The sequence below is a fragment of the Anas platyrhynchos genome, chromosome 7 (assembly GCF_047663525.1).
Source record: "Anas platyrhynchos isolate ZD024472 breed Pekin duck chromosome 7, IASCAAS_PekinDuck_T2T, whole genome shotgun sequence".
Lineage (NCBI taxonomy): Eukaryota > Metazoa > Chordata > Aves > Anseriformes > Anatidae > Anas > Anas platyrhynchos.
The window spans coordinates 28,354,773-28,373,849 of record NC_092593.1 but is presented as its reverse complement, the minus strand read 5'-3'; the positions used below and the strand labels follow the sequence as shown (position 1 = coordinate 28,373,849).

General features: G+C 38.9%; 1 protein-coding gene and 1 long non-coding RNA gene across 18 annotated transcripts in view; one reads left to right on the top strand and one right to left on the bottom strand.

The window, feature by feature from the left end:
• Positions 1-19,077, top strand: part of DIP2A (disco interacting protein 2 homolog A) — a 115,657-nt gene that overhangs the window by 84,426 nt on the left and 12,154 nt on the right. For 12 of the 17 annotated variants that reach the window (XM_072041101.1, XM_038181992.2, XM_072041096.1 and 9 more), the window contains 13 exons: positions 334-445; positions 635-744; positions 1,224-1,354; positions 2,516-2,684; positions 3,844-4,014; positions 5,934-5,963; positions 7,161-7,222; positions 8,855-8,912; positions 9,393-9,467; positions 10,132-10,306; positions 11,948-12,071; positions 13,692-16,660; positions 18,724-18,875. In XM_072041101.1, the coding sequence (XP_071897202.1) occupies positions 334-445; positions 635-744; positions 1,224-1,354; positions 2,516-2,684; positions 3,844-4,014; positions 5,934-5,963; positions 7,161-7,222; positions 8,855-8,912; positions 9,393-9,467; positions 10,132-10,306; positions 11,948-12,071; positions 13,692-13,944 (1,470 nt within the window). In that variant the 3' untranslated portion in view covers positions 13,945-16,660; positions 18,724-18,875. Of the gene's footprint in view, positions 1-333; positions 446-634; positions 745-1,223; positions 1,355-2,515; positions 2,685-3,843; positions 4,015-5,933; positions 5,964-7,160; positions 7,223-8,854; positions 8,913-9,392; positions 9,468-10,131; positions 10,307-11,947; positions 12,072-13,691; positions 16,661-17,373; positions 17,413-18,723; positions 18,876-19,077 lie in introns of all 17 variants that reach the window. The other 5 variants (XM_072041092.1, XM_072041088.1, XM_072041087.1 and 2 more) reach the window with 5 other exon arrangements.
• On the bottom strand, positions 11,728-13,721 carry LOC119717455 (uncharacterized). Its single transcript, XR_011810717.1, has 2 exons — positions 13,581-13,721; positions 11,728-12,037 (listed from the first exon to the last, which is right to left on the bottom strand). It is a non-coding gene; the product is annotated as an uncharacterized lncRNA (long non-coding RNA).

The window sequence follows — 19,077 nt, the reverse complement described above, 5'->3', positions numbered from 1 at the left end:
GTATAAGACATTTCTCTTTTAATGCTTGTGGTGGGTGTAGGTCAGTTGATGCAGATAGTTACATTGCCTGATAAATTATTTTGCCACAATCAGTGTAAAACAAGCCAGAAGAAAATCAGTGTGCAGTGACTGAGTCAATCAATACTTCTTTTAAAACTGGTTTAAAATGTTCTTTCTGCTATTGTAAATTATTTTGCTTTACTTCCGCTGCTTTTCTTCATGTATTCAGCTTACTAGTTATCTCGTTCACATGGATATGAAATTCCCGGAGAATTCGTTAACTGGCTTTACAATGTTTTTAATGCCGTGTTTTGTTTTGTTTTGTTTTTACAGGTCAGTAAGTCTGCATGTATACTTACCACACAAGTGATAATGAAACTGCTGAAGTCCAAAGAAGCTGCAGCAGCTGTAGATATTAAGACTTGGCCCACTATTTTGGATACAGGTACAGAATGTTTGTCCACTAGATAAAATGTATATAGGTTGGAGACTGATTATTGTTGTTGTAGTTATACCATAGCTGCCTAATTAAATGGATGTCTCTTGCATTGCATTGACATAGCCATCCAGAACCTATAGAAAGCATCCAGTGTTAATTCTGTGAAGATACATTTTAATCCTGTGGTCTCTCTAGATGATATGCCGAAAAAGAAGCTGGCTAATATTTTCCGACCTACATCTCCAGATATGCTGGCATATTTGGACTTCAGCGTGTCTACTACTGGCATATTAGCAGGAGTAAAGGTAGAGTACTTGAAGAGAGACTGTTAAATTTAATTTTCTTATATATTGGCATATTTCACATTCATTCCTTCTGCCAGTGGGTCATCTTAGTGTTCAGAAGGCTTGTTCTAAAATGTGCATGACATTAAAGTTTCTTGATGCACTTTTCGGAAGCATTCATTCCTACCTGGTTGTATGTGAGGAATCACTGAGGGGACTAAAGGGAGGGTGTTTGTGATGAAGTTCACAAATGTTTTCAATTGCAATTTATCACAGCAATATTAGACATTCCTTGACATTATTTGACATCACAGGTATCACTTACAGATAGCCTGATAAGTAGCTAAAAATTTCGGCTTATATCCCTTTCCTGTTTCACAGGCATGTAAAAAGAATCACTACCAATTGCTGTATCTTCTACAACAAGCATTTCTGTTGGTATTAAATGTGATACCTCTTTTTAAAAAAATCCTTGAAGACAGCCTGCTTTCTTCTTACAGATGTCACATGCAGCTACAAGTGCCTTATGTCGTTCTATAAAGCTACAGTGTGAGCTATACCCTTCGCGTCAGATTGCCATCTGCCTTGACCCTTATTGTGGTTTGGGATTTGCACTATGGTGCTTGTGCAGGTATGTTACTGAATCATAGGTTTTCTCACATGTCCCTATCTTTCTCCTCACTTCTGTAGAATCCCAGCTAGTTGTAGTGGACAAGACTATAAGTGTAACCCCAGATTAACTTTTTGTAGGCATTTCATAAAAACATACAGCATTCATACCAACATGCAGTAAAAGAGTTATTTAAGTCAGTCAGTTACTTAAGTAACTTTGGTTTTGCAATTGAAATTAATTAGACACCAAATCCAAGGGAGGGAAAAAAGGAACTGAAGTGTTTTCATGGATATCTTCTCTGATGATTTTGAACTTCTGAAAACTTTGAAACTCTTTGAAATTCCTTTCTTTGAAACTCTGATGGTTTTGAACTTCTCCCCTGAACAACATTCATGTTTTCTATTCTAACTGTCACCTCCCTGCAGAAATATCATTCCTACCAAATCTCTCTTCTCATTCACCACGCAGATTTAGACAGGTGCTTTTCCTGGATGCAGACATGAGTGGCGTTTGCTGCAAGGCACACAGTCTGTGCTGGATATTGGGTGCTTGTGGAGAGGGTGAGAGAAGAGTGAGGAGGGGCCATGAGTGTGAGTGAGGTGGGAGCCAAAGAGCATGAATGCTTCCTCATAGCTCTGAATCCGCAGTGAAAGCTGCCAGGGCGATGTTGATTCTTAGGTCAAGGCTAGGCAGGCAATGCCTCTCGTGCAAGCTGTGTTGACTGCATGCTGTGCCTAGCAGGCAGAGATAACAGGTCTAAGAGACAGAGCTGCAACCACAGCCTGCCATGGGAAGCAGGCTTTGCAAAGAAGGCAGAGGTTTGTGGGATGGCACATGTATTCTTACCCTCTCTCTTACTGTAGTTTACATATGTGAAAATGAAAAGTTGCCTAAATTTCAAGGCACTGAGAATTTATTTGCCTGTAGTTCAGTGCAACTTACTGCAGGACAGATAAATTCACCTTGAAGTTTGTGGCTTAACTTTAACCCATAGTGCCTTGCCAACTAATCAGTCGAAAATCCAGTGAGATGCTTGCTTTCTAAAGAGCTGAGCTGAAGTTCATATAGATATCAAGCTCTCACTTTTCCTGTAGTTGTTTGGTTCCCTTCTTCTTTGAGTAACTTCTCGCTTTTTATGATGGCTTGAAGTTTTCATGCTTGTTTTCTTGTTTTCCTTAGTGTATATTCAGGTCATCAGTCTATTCTTGTCCCTCCTCTGGAACTAGAGAGCAATGTATCTCTCTGGTTGTCTGCTGTAAGTCAATACAAAGTGCGTGTCACTTTCTGCTCGTACTCGGTGATGGAGATGTGCACCAAAGGGCTTGGAACACAGACCGACATGCTGCGGGTAAGTGGACTTGTCTCTTCAGCACGCTGACATACAAATACATGTATTTTCCTAAAAACACTTCATTTTGTCCTGTAGAACATGGTCTTCTAAGTGTTTCTTTGAGAGCTTTTAATTATCACTTGTTTTGCAGGAAATGTTGAGATTGCTGAAAGTTGCATCTCTTGCATTTCTGAGGGGGGAGACATCTTATGTTCTCAACTGTTTATTTGTGCCTCCTCCGTGCTGCTGGGTATTTCTGAAGTTTTGGACAAAATACTTAGGAAGGCAAAAATAAAAATAAAAACCCAGCCAAACAGACAAAACAAAACACACATGAAAAAAAACAAAAACCTTCACCCACTGACTGCTCAACCCCACACTTGCCATGTCTCACCTGCTTTTGGGTCTTTTCAGACAAACAATATTGAATTCTAAAACTGATGTAATCTTTCTAACAGTTGTAATTACACACTTTACACCCATTTATTTTGAGGAAAATCTCTTAACTGAAGTTTAATTGATTTGAGAAAGCACTTCTGTCTCAGTGGCAAGAGAGTTTCCATGGCTTTAGTAACTAAGCTGCTCAGGGCCTCTGCTGGAAATGTTTGGCAGCTTGTTGCTTGCAAGAAGGCAACTACATTGTGCTTATTCTCAGTATAGAAAAAAAAACAAAACAAAACAAACAAACTAACAAAAACTTCTGGTCCTCTATTCTCCTGGGCCTCCCTGAAGGGAATCTTGGCCCACAGCCAGTTGTTTTGGTTTCATATTTATGCTGATGAGTATTCATAACATCTTGAGTGCTCTGCCTTTATCTGAACTGTGTAGCATTTGGAGCAAGCAGGTATCTTGTGAGCTTCATGTGGATGCCTGCCCCTCCCTGAGACACAATAATGTTTTGTGTTTTTTCAGCTCAAAATGATGAGTGTCTGTCACAGCTACGTGATGTGAGCGGTTTCTGTCTTGCACATCAGACTGTGACACAAAACTGCTTGGCACAGTTTTAGAGGGCTGTCCTGCTTGGCTGGAGCCAAACTGAATGCAGTCTGTGTTCATATTGTTTAACGAATTCATGTCAGTTTTTAAAGACAGCCAGTTCCACAAATTAAAATGGTTTATTTGTAGAAATGCTGATTTCAGACTTAAAATGTATTGTTTTCTTTATTTAACCCCTCAGATGAAAGGAGTTAACTTGTCTTGTGTGCGAACATGCATGGTGGTTGCAGAGGAGAGACCAAGGATTACATTAACACAGTCTTTCTCTAAGTTATTCAAAGACCTGGGCCTCTCTGCTCGTGCAGTGAGCACTACATTTGGGTGCAGGGTCAACGTAGCAATTTGCTTACAGGTGAGATTAAACTGCTTATTCCTTACTCTTACACACAGTATCTCTGGGAACTTTATAGGAAGTCATATTCAGCTCTGTGTTATTTTTTTCTAATAAGCTACATAATCTAGAGCTCCATTGCTTGCTGTTTCTTCACCAAGTTGAATAAGCTTAGAAGCTGTGAATTATAGTGTTGATTTGCCTGTCTGATTTGGAGGATCAGCATTACAAAACTTCTTTCCTTCCTGCTGTGCAGGAACAGTACTAAATTAAATACATATCTTCCTGTTCATAAATATGGTAAATATTTTGAGCAATGCAATTTCAGCTTTCATGTGATTCAGATTTTGCCTGTTGAAAAATAGCTGATGTATATGTAGAATTAAATGAAGATAAGAGTTCCTCAAATAAAAACTCTTATCTCAAAGACCCAAGAAAACTATCAAGGTTGACAGTTTTCTTTTCACTTTGAAAGATTTCAAATGAGCACTATCAACATGCAAATACGTTTGTGTCATTTCATATAAGAGTTGGACTTACTTTCAATTTAAGGTATAAAATGGGAAGCTTTGAGAGGGAGAATAGGCATGTGTATTACACACCCCCATGTCACAGACTGGAGACAATGACATGCAGTTGTCCAGACGTGTCTTTGATAGCTTAGTATTCAGTTGACGCTAATCTCATATGTGTAGTTTAACCAACAGCTTCTTAAATATGTTGTCATTCATAACTGCTCATTTAGTTTCTTTATTTTTTTGCACATATTAAAGGAGAAAATATTAACACCCTCTAGATAACCAGTTATAAAGAAATATGGCCAGAGTGATTTTATGAATCAGTAGAAAAATAGAAAAAAATGTAGATACAGATGAAATGAAGAAGATTGTGAAGAAAGACTGAAAGTTCCTTGAATATAACATTTTAGATGCCAAGGGTCAAAGAATAACTTTCTGAATGGCCTGTCTGAAAAAGGATTTAAAAAAATATATGTTGGCTATCTGTTGTTCAAACTGTTCAAACTAAGTAGACTGTAGCAGTTTGGGGCTAGGTAAGAGCTTCCTGTGCAGTCTAACTTGGAGGCACATACCTATGACATTAATCTAAGAGCAGCCTTAATAATCTAGAAGACCATACTTAGAATAACACTGTGCTAGTCTATCTTGATGATATCAAGAACTTCTGATAATTCACAGGCAGCAATATGAGAAATCTTCAGTCTCTTTTTATGGTAGAATACTCTGTTTGTCTTAAACTAGCATAAAGCAAGCAAAAAACCAACAGCAACAGAAACAAACAAAAAACACCAAATCAACATTTTTTCCAGGGAAGTATTCCAGGATAATTGTGAGTAATGTAGGACTTCTGGGCATTTAAGCTTTCTCCTCATTTTATACCTCTTTATCTTTGTTTTCATTCTATTTTTAGCTTACTTTTACCCTTTCCCACATTCTTCTAAAGCATAACTGTATCTGACATTTTATGTTGTTGAATTTAAATGAATAGATTTGTAGCCAAACTGAGCATTTGATACAATTTAGCATGCAAATAAATCAGTGACAGCTTACCACCTTACTGGACTGGTCTACTGAGAAGTAAAAGTTACTTCTGAAGTTACAAGTAGCATTTAGATACTTGCAGATGGAGGAGGGATTTATGATAGGACAGCAGACATTATGTATGATCTGCCTTAAGCCTCTTGTTTATTTACTGGGACTTGCATGTTTCCCAGTGAACCACTTTAAAAAAAAACAGGCTCTTAAGTAATCTGAAATGGGAATTTTCTTTTCACTCTGAAACAGTATGAGTTTTGTTTTCTGTCTTATTGTGTGTATCTTATGTCTCCAGTGCCTCTTTGTTTGTATTTTCTTCTTCCCCTTTTTCTCTGTTTCACACACTTTGATGGCTTCTGTTACTTCTGTTTGTGGTCCCACTGTCAGCCAAACAGGCTGGGCAAGCTGGCTGAGCAGGTATAGTGATGCATGTGTGTGCTTGTAATGTCCTAAAGTCAGTCTGGTTCAGTGGTAAAACTCTATAAGGAATGTATCCTAGTTGAGGGAGTTTTCACTTGAAAGAGGTCAAGTGATTTTTTTTCTAAAGAAGTATTTTGTGTCCGTCCGTCCTTCCCCCCCCCCCCAAAAAAAAAAAAAAAAACACTTGTAGCTGAAGTACAAAACCTCTTTCTCAAACATGCAGTATGGGGCTATAGCAAGGAATTATGTTAATGAGTGGTATCTTCCTAAAAAGTAAACACCATAATGCCAATCTGGTATGACCATTGGTTTCCCTGAGCCTTAGCAGTGCTACAGATTTAGAAAGCAATGCCATTATAAAGACATTGTTACTGTTCTCCAGCTCCCTGCTCTGGAGCGGATAACAAAGCAGCCTAATTTTTCAAAACTTCTAAAATGAGCAGCTATGCTATGTTTCCCTGCATGGGAGAGAATAATCACTGACTCTGCCTACATTTTTTAGCTTAAATATGCATTTCACAGTCATTTCTAGTTGCCTTGAGATTAAACTCTGCTGGAAAAAAGAAAAAAGTCCCCTGTTGCCATGTTGGGAAATTAATTTATTTTAGGAGTCTGACCTTCCTCCAGAGTTGGTCAGAAGGTTTATCTTCTGACTGCAAGATGTCTGCCTCTGTCTAGGCCATTACTTGCAGGAGCATTGAAAAGATAGCGGATGGTTAGAGGTATGTTTTAGTCGAATGTTTTTTTCTTCAAAGTTAGTAGAACTTTTATGAAGTAGAACAGCTGAGCTTTAGGAAAGGGGTTATGCCTGTGTAGGTTTATGCTTATATACTTTACACTTGCTATGTAGTGTTTTTAAAGGAGGTGTAATTTTGTAAAACTTTGTAAACTTAAAGGTTTAACTGTATATATACATACTTCACTTGTGCATTGATTTACTAATTTCTACTAATAACTTTACTAATTTCTATTGTAAAATGCAAACATTTATGAAATTGTTATATAATTGCATAAAACATCAATGCTTTATGGCAGTCACTCTAGAGGGTGACTACTTTGACTATTTTTTTGGTAGATAAGGACAGTACTTTATAAGTGTCAGTAAAAGAGGGAGAGGAATTTTTGAGTTTATATAGCCATGAAAATAGGATTTTCTGGCTTCTGTTGATTTTGTTTCGTCCTTTGTATTCATAGGGAACAGCAGGACCAGATCCAACAACGGTCTATGTAGATATGAGAGCACTTCGACATGACAGGTACAGATTATGTTATGGTAAAACATTAACCATTAAATGACTGCAGAGGAGAAAGTTTTATCTCCTCCTCCATCATTTCTTCTGCTCTTCCTTTTTACACCCTCACCTAAGTTGCTGTCTGTTCATCCATATTCTATAATCCAGACTCATTAGCTGTTTCGTAGTCAACTGTACCACCAGCAAAAGGTGATTTCCCAGTTGGCTGGTTAGTCACAGAATTGCAGAAAGATTTGTGTGGGCAGGATCTCAGGACATCCCTCATGCTCAATGCAGGGCCAACTTCCAAGGCTTCAATGCATTACTGAGGGCCAGGACCAGTTTTGTTTGGAAAATCTCCAAAAGTGGGGATTTTCCTTTGGGTACGTGTCCTGAGGCTGACATCCAGCTGTAGGACAATAAATTTCTTACTGTTGTCTCCCTTCTTGCAGCTTATGTGCCTGACTTCTTCTCCTTATGATGTACAACTCAGAGCAATTGGGCTTCATCTTCTCTATAACAATCCTTGAAATAGTGGAAAAATTACAGTTAGCTGTACTTAGACTTTTTTTTCTTCAGACAGAACATGTAAACATCATCTGGAATCTTGTTGAGGATACATTCTATCAGTCTTAATTCTGTAGTCATAATTTTTGCATTATCTTGTCTCTTGGTTAACTTAGCTGATAAAATTGCTGGCATTACCAAGTTCAGACTAATTTTAGTAGTGTTCATACATCTATGTATTTGTTTCTGTACTTACTTTAAGAAACTTAATATCAATACTTGGTATTGATATAAAAAATTCTTCTTAATTGATTATTTTGAATCAGGGGTTTATTATTTCAATCAGGGGCTTAACTGGCAGGTTTTTTTTGACTACTGTTCTGTAATTTTTGGAAGGTTGAATCTTGGTTATTAGAAAACAAGCATCATGTGCACGATCTTCATCTGGCATTTGACCAGATCCATGTAAATTGCTCATTTTTTCTTTATTAAATATAGCACTACGATTTGCCTGAGATACATTGTTAAGTTCAGCCATAGCCTCAAAGCTCCCACGGTGCTAATCAGTTCTAGCCTATGTGTGTTGGGTTAGTAAAATAATGCATAGTGTATAGGAGCCATTTCTCTTGTACACCACTCCTATTGCATTCAATTTTTGCTCCTTCTGCTACTGTGATAACTTCATAAGTTATGCCACTAATGGACAGTGTAATCCTTTTTTTTAGGCTTCTTGCTCCTTACTTTTTGTAATTCCTACTGGGGCTGCTGTGGTTCAGTGTGGCAAGCAGAGGTCCAGGAGAGTTCAATAAAGATGATGAAAGTAAAAAATGCTGGTGAAACTGCAACCTTAGAGCTCTTCTGGAATGAGTTATTCATCTCTCTGGAGAGATGAGTTTCTGATTCTTAAAGGAAACAGATATATGGGAATGCTAATACTAAAGTCTTGAAGACAGCTAGAAACTCTTAACTATCTTGTGAATAATTGAGTGTCAGAAGTTAAATAAACTTAAATAGACGTGCTTCATGATATCCAGTGTTATCCTATCCTTAGCTGCACTGATATCATGAAACACGTCTATTTAAGTTTATTTAACTTCTATTTAAGTTCATGGATCTCTGTACAAATGCATTTTTCTTTTATTTTCTCAGGGTACGTTTGGTAGAGAGAGGTTCTCCCCACAGTCTGCCACTTATGGAGTCTGGGAAGGTGAGAGACTGAGAGCAATCTTTTTTCCTCACTATCCCTATCTGGATGGTGAACTGTTTCTCTCAGTACAGAGTCTGAGCAATGTCAGGCTGAATGTGCTTCGCTAATCACAGTATATCTAGGAGAGGCACTAGAGAGAGCATGACATGAACAGCTGATAAAAGTGAAGCAAAGATTGTAAAATGTAGAAATAGGTAGTATATGTTGCTGTAACTGAAAAAATCGCAGGCCTTCACACAAGGCATTTTTCAGGTGTGAAAGATCAGTTCTGTAGCTAAATACAAGCTGCAAAATAGCTGCTTAGAATTTAAATGATTAATCAACTTAGAAGGAAGAACTGATTGATACCCATGGAGTAAAGAGTAGAAAGGGAAGATTTGCATGGATTGACTTCTGTGGCTTTGCATTATTAACGTACCTTTCTTTTGATGAATTCAACTTCTGTTAACTTCAGTTTTAAACATTTGTTTTCTGTTGAAGATTCTTCCAGGAGTAAAGGTCATCATAGCACACACAGAAACCAAGGGACCTCTGGGAGACTCACATTTAGGAGAGGTAAAGCTTCCGATATTTCGTATTTTGTTTATCAGCAGTGATATAATATATAGATAAATCATATTAGATAAATGCATGTCATACTTAGACAGCCATGATCAAATTAATGTGGCAAGGAAACGAATTCAGCAGAGAGCTGGAATGGTTCAGATACTTATGTGAATGTTTACATGGTTTTCTCCCTCCTGTGCCAAACTATTGAATGCCAGGACCAGGTGGTATCAGTTAACTAGTCTGTGTCTGATTGATAGGTACATGAGGCAGTGAGTAGGTACTGTGTATCATATATTCCATCAGTGGAAAGTAGTAATGAGGTAATTTGCTGCTTGGTTTAATCTGTGCTTTATATACATTTGGATTTGTGCTTATTAAGATACCCTTCTAGTAGAAGATAACTGGTTGGTGGGTGTCCCTTTCCAGTATGTCAAATGCCTAGTTCATTTTTTCTCTTGACTGTCCCCAATTACATGTATGTAAAATGTTTTTTAATCCTTTTTCCTGGTCATTTACTCTGAGCCAGAAATTAATTATTTTAATAAAACAACTCCTGTAATTTATATCAATAAATTATGCTGCCCGGATCTGGCAAAATCACCTTTATTTATATTGGAATAGTTCTCTTCTTTTTTTCTTTTTCTTTTTTTTTTTTTTTTTAATCCCCTAGATATGGGTGAGTAGTCCGCATAATGCTACTGGTTACTACACAGTGTATGGAGAAGAAGCACTGCACGCTGATCACTTTACTGCTCGATTGAGTTTTGGAGACACTCAGACCATATGGGCTCGGACTGGATACCTTGGCTTTCTGCGCAGAACTGAACTTACTGATGCTAGTGGAGGTGAGAGGAAACAGATACACTTAGAGAAGCATGTGCTGAAACTCACTGGGGTAGCTGAGCTAGCAAAGAGTAAGCTGTCCTGCAAGATTATCCTGGCTGCCATAAGAGAGCTGAATATAAAAGGAATCTTTACTCTATATACGTTCATTGATTATAATGATACTGGGTAATCATGCAAAAGGAGAAATTCGTAATGCGCTTTTCATTTAGAAAGTAGGATCCTCTTCCTTTATATCCATTTAAACAAAATAATATGAGTATGCTTGTTAAGAGCACTAGAGACTTTCTACTTACTTCTTGCATAAACCTCTTTTGTACAGAGAGAATACAGTATTTCCGTGCTGATCTAGATAATACTAATAACGGTAAGTCATTCAGCAGTTCTAGGACATGCACAAATATCAGCAATTTCCCAGCCTTTCAGAAGTGAAATGTCTAGAGGAGTAACTTATCCTTATTTTTTTCCAATATATAAATAGTGTTCATCTCCTTTTTTTCTTTCTCTTTTTTTTCTAACTTAAACCAGTGTCTGAACTTGAGAAATGTACACAGATGGAAGAAAAACTTGTTAGCAATGTACCTGCCATTGCTTGTGATTGAACTTAAATGAACAGTGATATCTCCATTGATAGTATCTGTGTCCCCCTCATTGCTGTCACTGGATAAATAGGGCGTTCACAGATACCTTTTATAGATCCTGTAATCGCCCATGATACAAGATAGAACTTTTTTTTTTCCACTTCTGGAAATGTGGAGTGGCTCCCTCTTCTGGAGAAAGCTGATAGTGGAAAGAAAGGGGAATTGCAAGCAGATGTTCGCAACGAGAAGTTGCAGATGGCAAGGCACTAGATTACTACAGCACTTTTTTGTGTCTTGTAGCTTTCTAAAAAATCACATATAAAGATATTCCTGCTGTGGAACAATGTCAGTTGTCCTTAAGTTTGTTAGCATTTGAGAGAACAGCTGTCATAAATTACCACATTATTAGCAAATGTGAATGAAAGATAGTGCTGCTTCCCAGTAGTTTTTAGTCTCAAGTTACATGACTGAGCAGAATTCTAAAATAGGCACAGAAAAAAAAGAACAATTCCTTTCGACAGAGTTACAGGATGAGCATGTCAGTTTGGAGAGCGTGTTCTGTAAGGTCTAGAAGAGCTTTGTGTGTTTAACCTAGGAAAGCTAAGGCAATAGGTTTGTTCTCTTCATTAACTGTGGGGAACTTAAGTTGAGAAAAATGTTGCTGTCATGAGAACAAGTGGGTATAAATTCTTTAAAAAATAAAATAAAAGGGAAATCTCTCCTCCTCTTGATAGGAGAGAAGTTCTTTGGTAAGAATAGTGGGATGAAAAGATGGATTTTGATTAGTTTTATGAACTGAGATCATGTTATATAAGAGAAGTGACAGAACTGGATAACAAAAATTATTTTTAGTCTGGTTTCTTTTGCTTTGAGTCAATATACATAAGTGCTAAATGACCTCACAATTCTTCATCTTTAAAAATGGTAAAGCATGATGTGTATTACGGACTTTCTCCTCAGAAGAACCAGCAATGTCTTGTAACATCAGGAATAAGCACGTACAAATGAGGATGTCTGTTCTTCAGATCTGTTGATGTTTGGAATGTCTGTGTTCTGTCGCAGAGAGGCACGATGCCCTGTATGTCGTAGGCTCTTTGGATGAAACACTGGAGCTCAGAGGAATGAGATACCACCCCATTGATATAGAGACATCTGTAATAAGAGCACATAAGAGCATTGCAGAATGGTAAGAGTTATGGTTCAGTTATTTTTCTGTATCCTTTTATATCTTCCAAAATAGACAGAATCAAATTTTGCAGGACAGCAAGCTAGATTGAGTTAGTTGAGTCTATACCAAACTATAGAGTTGAGCTTACTAAATCCTTGCTTAGAAAATACTGCAGTGAGAATAACCAACTGAAATATAACACCCTTTTTTACCACTCAAACAAACAAACAAAAAATAACAATAAAGAACTCCACATCTTCATCAGAGTTTGATCTTCAGTCAAAGACAAAGAGAGGGCACAATATGAACAGGGTGGCAGAACACTTCGAAGTTGTATTGCTGATTTTCATAGTGGTAAGAATGTATGCCCTTGGATGTTGTACATCTCTAGGATTTCTCGAATCATAGAATGGTATCTTCTAACATATATTATTCTCATTTTGTACTAATAAGATGATACATGCCCTTCGGCTGTAGGTCCTCTTCAGTCATGAAGTGGTAGTGCTTGCTTGTTGTAATTATTGTGTGTCTTTGTCTTCATGGTGGTGAAGATGCAGGGGAAAGTCATACGGGAGGTTGTCTAGGGCAAGGAAGCTGATTCCATGTCTCAATACTTCCTCCACCAAGAAGAAAAGAAGGGTAATGGTTGCAGGCAACTCCCTTCTGAGGGGAGCAGATGGCCCCATATGTTGGCCGGACCCTCCCTGTTGGAAAGTCTGCTGCCTACCTGGGGCCTGGGTCAGGGACATTACCAGGAAACTTCCTGACCTTGATCACCCCTCTGATTATTAGCCCTTAGTGATAATTCAGGCTGGTAGTGATGAAATTGCAGAGAGAAGCCTGAAGGCCGTCAAAAGGGGCTTCAGGAGACTGTGGCGGTTAGTGGATGGAGCAGGTGCACAGGTGGTGTTTTTGTCTATCCCTTCAGTGACAGGGATAGATACTGAGTGGACCTGGAAGGCCCAGCTGGGGGTCAGCCTCTTTTCACTGATAACTAGCGATAGGGCTAGAGGGAAAGGCCTCAAGTTGCACCAGGGGAGGTTTAGGTTGGAAATGAGGAGACATTTCTTCTCAGAAAGAGCAGTCAGGCATTGGAACGGATTACCCAGGGAAGTGGTGGAGTCACCAACCCTGGGGATGTTTAAGGAAAGGTTGGACGTGGTTCTTAGGGACATGGTTTAGTGGGTGACATTGCTGGTAGAGTGATGGTTGGACCAGGTGATCTTGGAAGTCTTTTACAAACTTAATGATTCTATGATTCTCTGAATCTCTGGAAATTTATAAAAGTACATTAATAGCAAGCATGCACACACTGATTGAAATCTCAATGGTACTTACGTTAATACATAAGTGTAAAGGACTTCTAAATACGTGATTGCATGCATATAGGAGAAAAAGACCCACTTAGAGTTTTTACAGAGACAATTTGAGAAATGGTTGGCAGAGAATATCCCAAGAACTTACAGCTTTGATATCTCTTGATTTATACATATTCATATTATTATACTGCTTTTTCACATTACTTACATTGTTCAAGTCCTTACACAAATTATTTGCAGTAAGTCTGTCTTTGGTAGCTTCCTTCGACTGTGGTTTGTTTTCTTTTTCTCACCATTAATATTTACATCCTGCCGACAGTGCTGTATTTACATGGACCAACTTGCTTGTGGTGGTTGTGGAATTAGAAGGCTCAGAACAAGAAGCATTGGACCTGGTTGCACTGGTAACAAATGTGGTTCTGGAAGAACATTACCTCATAGTAGGTGTTGTAGTCATTGTGGACCCAGGTGTTATTCCTATCAATTCCCGTGGTGAAAAACAACGAATGCACTTGAGAGATGGATTTTTAGCTGACCAGCTGGATCCTATTTATGTTGCCTACAACATGTGAAACCAGAAAATCACAAGGCTAAAGCACCAAAATCTAGGGACTTTCTGAATAGCATCTGAATTCATTTGTTATGTTTTTAAAACTGTTGAAAAACTTAGGAAAATGGAGATACTAATCTTCACAGACCTTCACCTTTCAGATTGCATTTAATTTCATAAATCCATTATAACAGTTATTGCTGTCTTAGAATGGAGAATTGACTGGAATTCCTGAAGGAAACTTATGAGAACTATCATGGACCAATGTGCTTTGTTTTGTTGTTTTTTTGTTGTTTTTTTTTTACAATAATTATGAATGTCAGTACTTGATGCACTGCATAAAGGGACATAAGGCGGGGTGGGGAGAGTACACCAGCTGTGAGGAAGACTCTTGGAAATAATTCTGAAAGTTGTGAAGAAACATTTGGACTTAACCCTCAATTAGATTGTTTGCAATGTATTGGTAGTATCTGGGTTGGGACATAACTTCCAAGATTGCACACATCTCTAGCATATTCTCCTACTGTACTGATAGGAATTCTGCACATATTTCAGGTTTAAAAATGCAGCCTTTTTATTTTAAATCACTGATTCATTCCTATTCAGAAGAAACAAGTTCATTCAAATTCTAGATTCAATCTAACAAGAGTTATGCTGCTGTTCAGCTTTTTTGTACCAAGCAAAAGCAAATACTGCATCTGTAACAAGGTTACATATTGTGCCATGCTAAACTCTGTAATGCTATGAACTTTATAATAAAATATTAAATTAATATTCAGTTTTAACTACTTGATGCAGGAGCCTTCACTGCTCTTGCTGTTGTAACTTTATGTTAAAAGTTGCTTGCTTTCATAGCATTAGTTGTTTATTACTGCCCTGCATAACACCAAGTACTTAAGAACTCATTCCAAAGCCAATAGTCTCTGAATTGTTTGTAGAAATGTTTACAAAGCATGATCTTACAGTATGTTTTCCATGAATATCCTGTGATAAAACTTATGTAGTAATTTCTTCCACCGTGGAAAAGATATTCAGTGTTAGGTGGATCTGCTATGGTACAAGCCTTCATTTTTTAGTTCAGTTTAGACAGACCTTTTGTTCAAGCTGAAATAGCCTGGTGGTTGAGTCACACTGACTAAATACAGTTTTGAAATTTCTGCCTGATCTAATACTGCAGTGAACCTAATTCAGAAAGAGAACGTGAAGTTATTCAAATACTTCATGTGTTTGAAGGTAAGTAAGAGACTAGCAAATAATTATTTTTATAGAGTTAATAAGGAGTTTGAGCTACATTAATTTTTTTTATTTTTTTTTTAGTAATGCTTGGGTTTGGCAAAAGAGCCAGGTTTTTCTGCAAGGCAATTTTGCCTGGATCAGTGCCTAAGAAAGATGGATATCAATATCCTGGTAAGAGGATATCAAATGACTCTTGGTCGAATGAGCTATAAAATCTTCTATAAAGTGCTTTCGTATATATTAGTTCTTTGCCCTCATGGTGTTTGATTGTGGTGTATTATACAGCTGCATACCCTCCTATGACTGTAATTATGTACAGCACGTGTGTAACTTATTGTCTAAGTACAGCAGCCTTTAGCAGTGGACTGTGGGACACTCCTCATAACGCAACAGCTGGCAAAAAAAAAAAAAAAGAAAAAAACTACCTAGCCCCAATTTGAATGTTGTAGTTTTTTAGCAAATAAAACATTGTAAGATTTTTGTATGGAGATATTGGTTGACAGTGAGACAAGTTGCCTTGTAAAGTAAGACTTCAAACAAAAAAAAAGCATTAAACATTTGCGAACAGCTGCTGAACGCCTGACTCGCTGCCTGCCGGCGCTCGGCCTGTGCCGCTTTAGCCCCGCCCCGTGCCCGGCCGCCATTTCGCGGCTCCTCCCGCCGCGGCCGCCGCGGCTCCTCCCCAAAATGGCCGCCGGGCGCCGCGGGGCTGTGGTGGCGGAGGTGCGGGAAGGCGTTGGCGCAGCCCAGCGGCCTCGCCAGGCAGCGCCGCGGGCACAGCGGGGAGCAGTGGGGTGAAGCCGTTCCGCTGCCCCGTCTGCCGCTGGGTCTTCATCTCCTCCTCGCACCTCGTCCTCCACCTGCGCTGCCACACGGGCGAGAGGCGCTTCCTGCAGGCCTCGCACCTGCAGGCACACCGCCGCCTGCACACGGGAGAGAGGCCCTTCGGGTGCCCGCAGTGCCACAAGGCCTTCACACAGAAGGCGGGGCTGGTGCTCCATGGCCGCCTGCACACGGGGGCGAGGCCCTACGCCTGTAGCAGGTGCGGGAAGAGCTTCCGCTCCTCCATGCACCTCATCTCGCACCAGCTCCTCGAGTCTGGTGAGAGGAGCTTCAAGTGCGCTGCCTGCGGGAAGGCCTTCAAGCAGGGCTCGTCCCTCAAGCAGCACCTGAGGACCCACGAGGAGCGTGAGCCTCACCGCTGCTCAGTCTGCAGTCGAGCCTTCTCCAGGTCCTCCTACCCCCAGCTTCACGTGAGAACACACAGCAGTGAGCGGCTGTACCACTGCTTGGTGTGCAACCGGACCTATGCCAAAATCTCCACTTTTGAAAAGCACTGTAAAAAGCACCAGCAGGAAGCAGAGAGGTCCAGTGTTAGACCTGGTGCAGTGACAAAAGCACTGGCTGGAGAAAAGACTCAAGAACTGCAGCACCAAGATGACGACCGTGAGCAACCTCACCAGGCTGACGGAAGGCGGCAGCAGGAGGAAAGGCTGTAAGAGGTACTAAAATGAGCTGTTCCTTGTCCTCCCCAGTGTGACTGGGGGGAGGTACTGTCTGGTTTAATTTTTATTGAGTGAAGATGACGTGCTGCAGCAGTGCTCCCAGAGAGCATTTCCAAATGGACTTGTTCCTCTGACTTGGAGCTTCAGCGCAAACACTTTTTTGGGGCATAGCAGACAGGTAGAAACTTGCAGAGGCTGCCTGTAGCCAGTGTCATACGCAGAACTCTGTGTTATGGAAGGGCTCACCCTGTTCACGTGCCCTCATGAATGTTTTTACACAAGCAGCACTATCTAATAATGACTTCCAAAGGTTTCTGAGCAACTGAAACACCCCCTTTTACAGAGTGATAAATGGATATGTCTGTGTATGTGAGAAATACATTAAGTTGTAGTTTCATAAATGAAGATACCTTTTATTTGAAAAGGAAAGGGAGGTGGCACACCCACAGAAAACAGATGGGTACCAACAGAGGGTTTAGGAAACACACAAGAATTTTTTTCTGTAAAGTGTGATTTGTTTTTACAAGTGTTGTACATAGCCAAAAAATAGCAACTTTGAGCCTTTTTCATTTTCTGTTAATTACAAGGCTTGTACATAGTATCCAGATAGTGCTGCACTGTGTGTTTTATTGTGACATTACCAAAGCAGCTTAACTCATCAAAACTAAAGAGGACAGGTTTAAAAAAATCCATATTTTTTTTTATTTTAGACTAAATTACTGGGCATGGAAAACACTGTAACAAACATGGTAAGCCCTGTTTTCTCCTGAATTCATAAATTGTAGTTGGTTCAGCGAGCTGGTTGCCACACTGTGGGAAGGATGTAAGTTGTGGTGAAAGGGTTGCTGTCAAAGCAGAATTTTAAAACACACTCCATTGTGTTAGGTGGGATTCCAGTGACTACTGAATATCTGAGCTAGCATGTTGTACTGACTTTTTATAAGCTTTATGTCATTCTAGAAACAGTACTGTGAGGCTATTGTAAGCCTTTATTTGTTGCTTACTGTTACCCAGGAATGTATTATAGCAGAAAAAAGGAAGCACTGAGTTAATTTTAAATGCGTGTTCCTAATTTTCTGTACAGAGTTAATGATTTTTTAAAGTGATCTATTTTTTCCCTGCTATCATGTCAATACATGTATTTTGCACTTCAGGGATCTTAAAGCATCTGGTTTTGGTTTCTGCAGCTTATTCATAACTGTGTTTTAGCAATTTAATGAAAGGAAAAAGGGAATTTATGAAAGCTTGCACATTTAAAGCATTTAAAGTATTGTAGCATATCCAGTCAGAAATCATGTTAGTGGATAATAGAGCTGAATTACATCTAACTAGTTTACAGTTAATGAAACTGCAACTTTTTTTTTTTTTTTTTAACTTCTCGCACTTTGGGATTTATTTGATGCTGGTTATACTAAGACGTAACTCTTATTGTTGAATTAATGTTTATATTTAGCTGGTTAACATACTTTAAATATTTACATGGCCAGATATGTTAAATAAGATGTTTCTAAGCCAGAGTTTGTTGTTGTGACAAATTCTATTGCAATTTTTTGCTACAGTCTTTAGATTTTGTTTTGTGACCAGTGTTGTTGTTCAGAAAGAACTAAACACACTGTGTTTTATTTACAATTCTGTTATGCCAGTGCTGTAAAAGCAGAGTTCTATCATTTTGTATTTCAGTACATGTTGTTATTAAAATAATATACACTGCTGTCTTTTCCTCCGGTCACTTTTAAAATCCTGTTCTCACCTAAAATAAGAGCTTGCTTATAGAGGTGACAAATGTTTCCTAGTACTATTATTCCTTAAAACTTAGCTTGTCAAGGTAACTGCAAAATGGCAGTTTGTTTTTATTTCTGGCATTTTTGCTTGCCAAGTGTGTACATTAGTGCTACAGTGACTGTGATTATACTTGTAATGTTACAGTGGTGAGAAAATACAAAAATAGCCTTAATTGTTTTGGGGTAGGTTTTTTGTTGTTTGGTTATTGAAGTTGGTTTATTTCCTTTGCTTTTAAAACAAACAAACAAACAAAAACACTTTGCATTTTCCTCTTCTAGTTTCCTGCTCTGTCAGCTGCCTTGCCCCAGCAATTGGAAATCCACACTATTCAGGATGCAGGATGACCTCAGACTTGGTACAATAAAAGCCGAGAATATTTCAGAATGAAGAAACTGGAAGTGTACTCTATTGCCCTGACGGTTGCAGTACAGTAAGTAAAGCTAGGCAAATCCTTTAGATTTAATATCTGGTAGGGGGAATAAATTAAAGCCACAGATCACTCACAGAAATGCTACCACTTTCTTCTGAAATGTACTTTTCAGCTTAAAGTAGGGAGGGAGCAGGGATGTGCTTCCATGTCATTTAGACCACCAGGACAGAAGAGCACCTCTCAGCTTGCAGTGTGGGACATG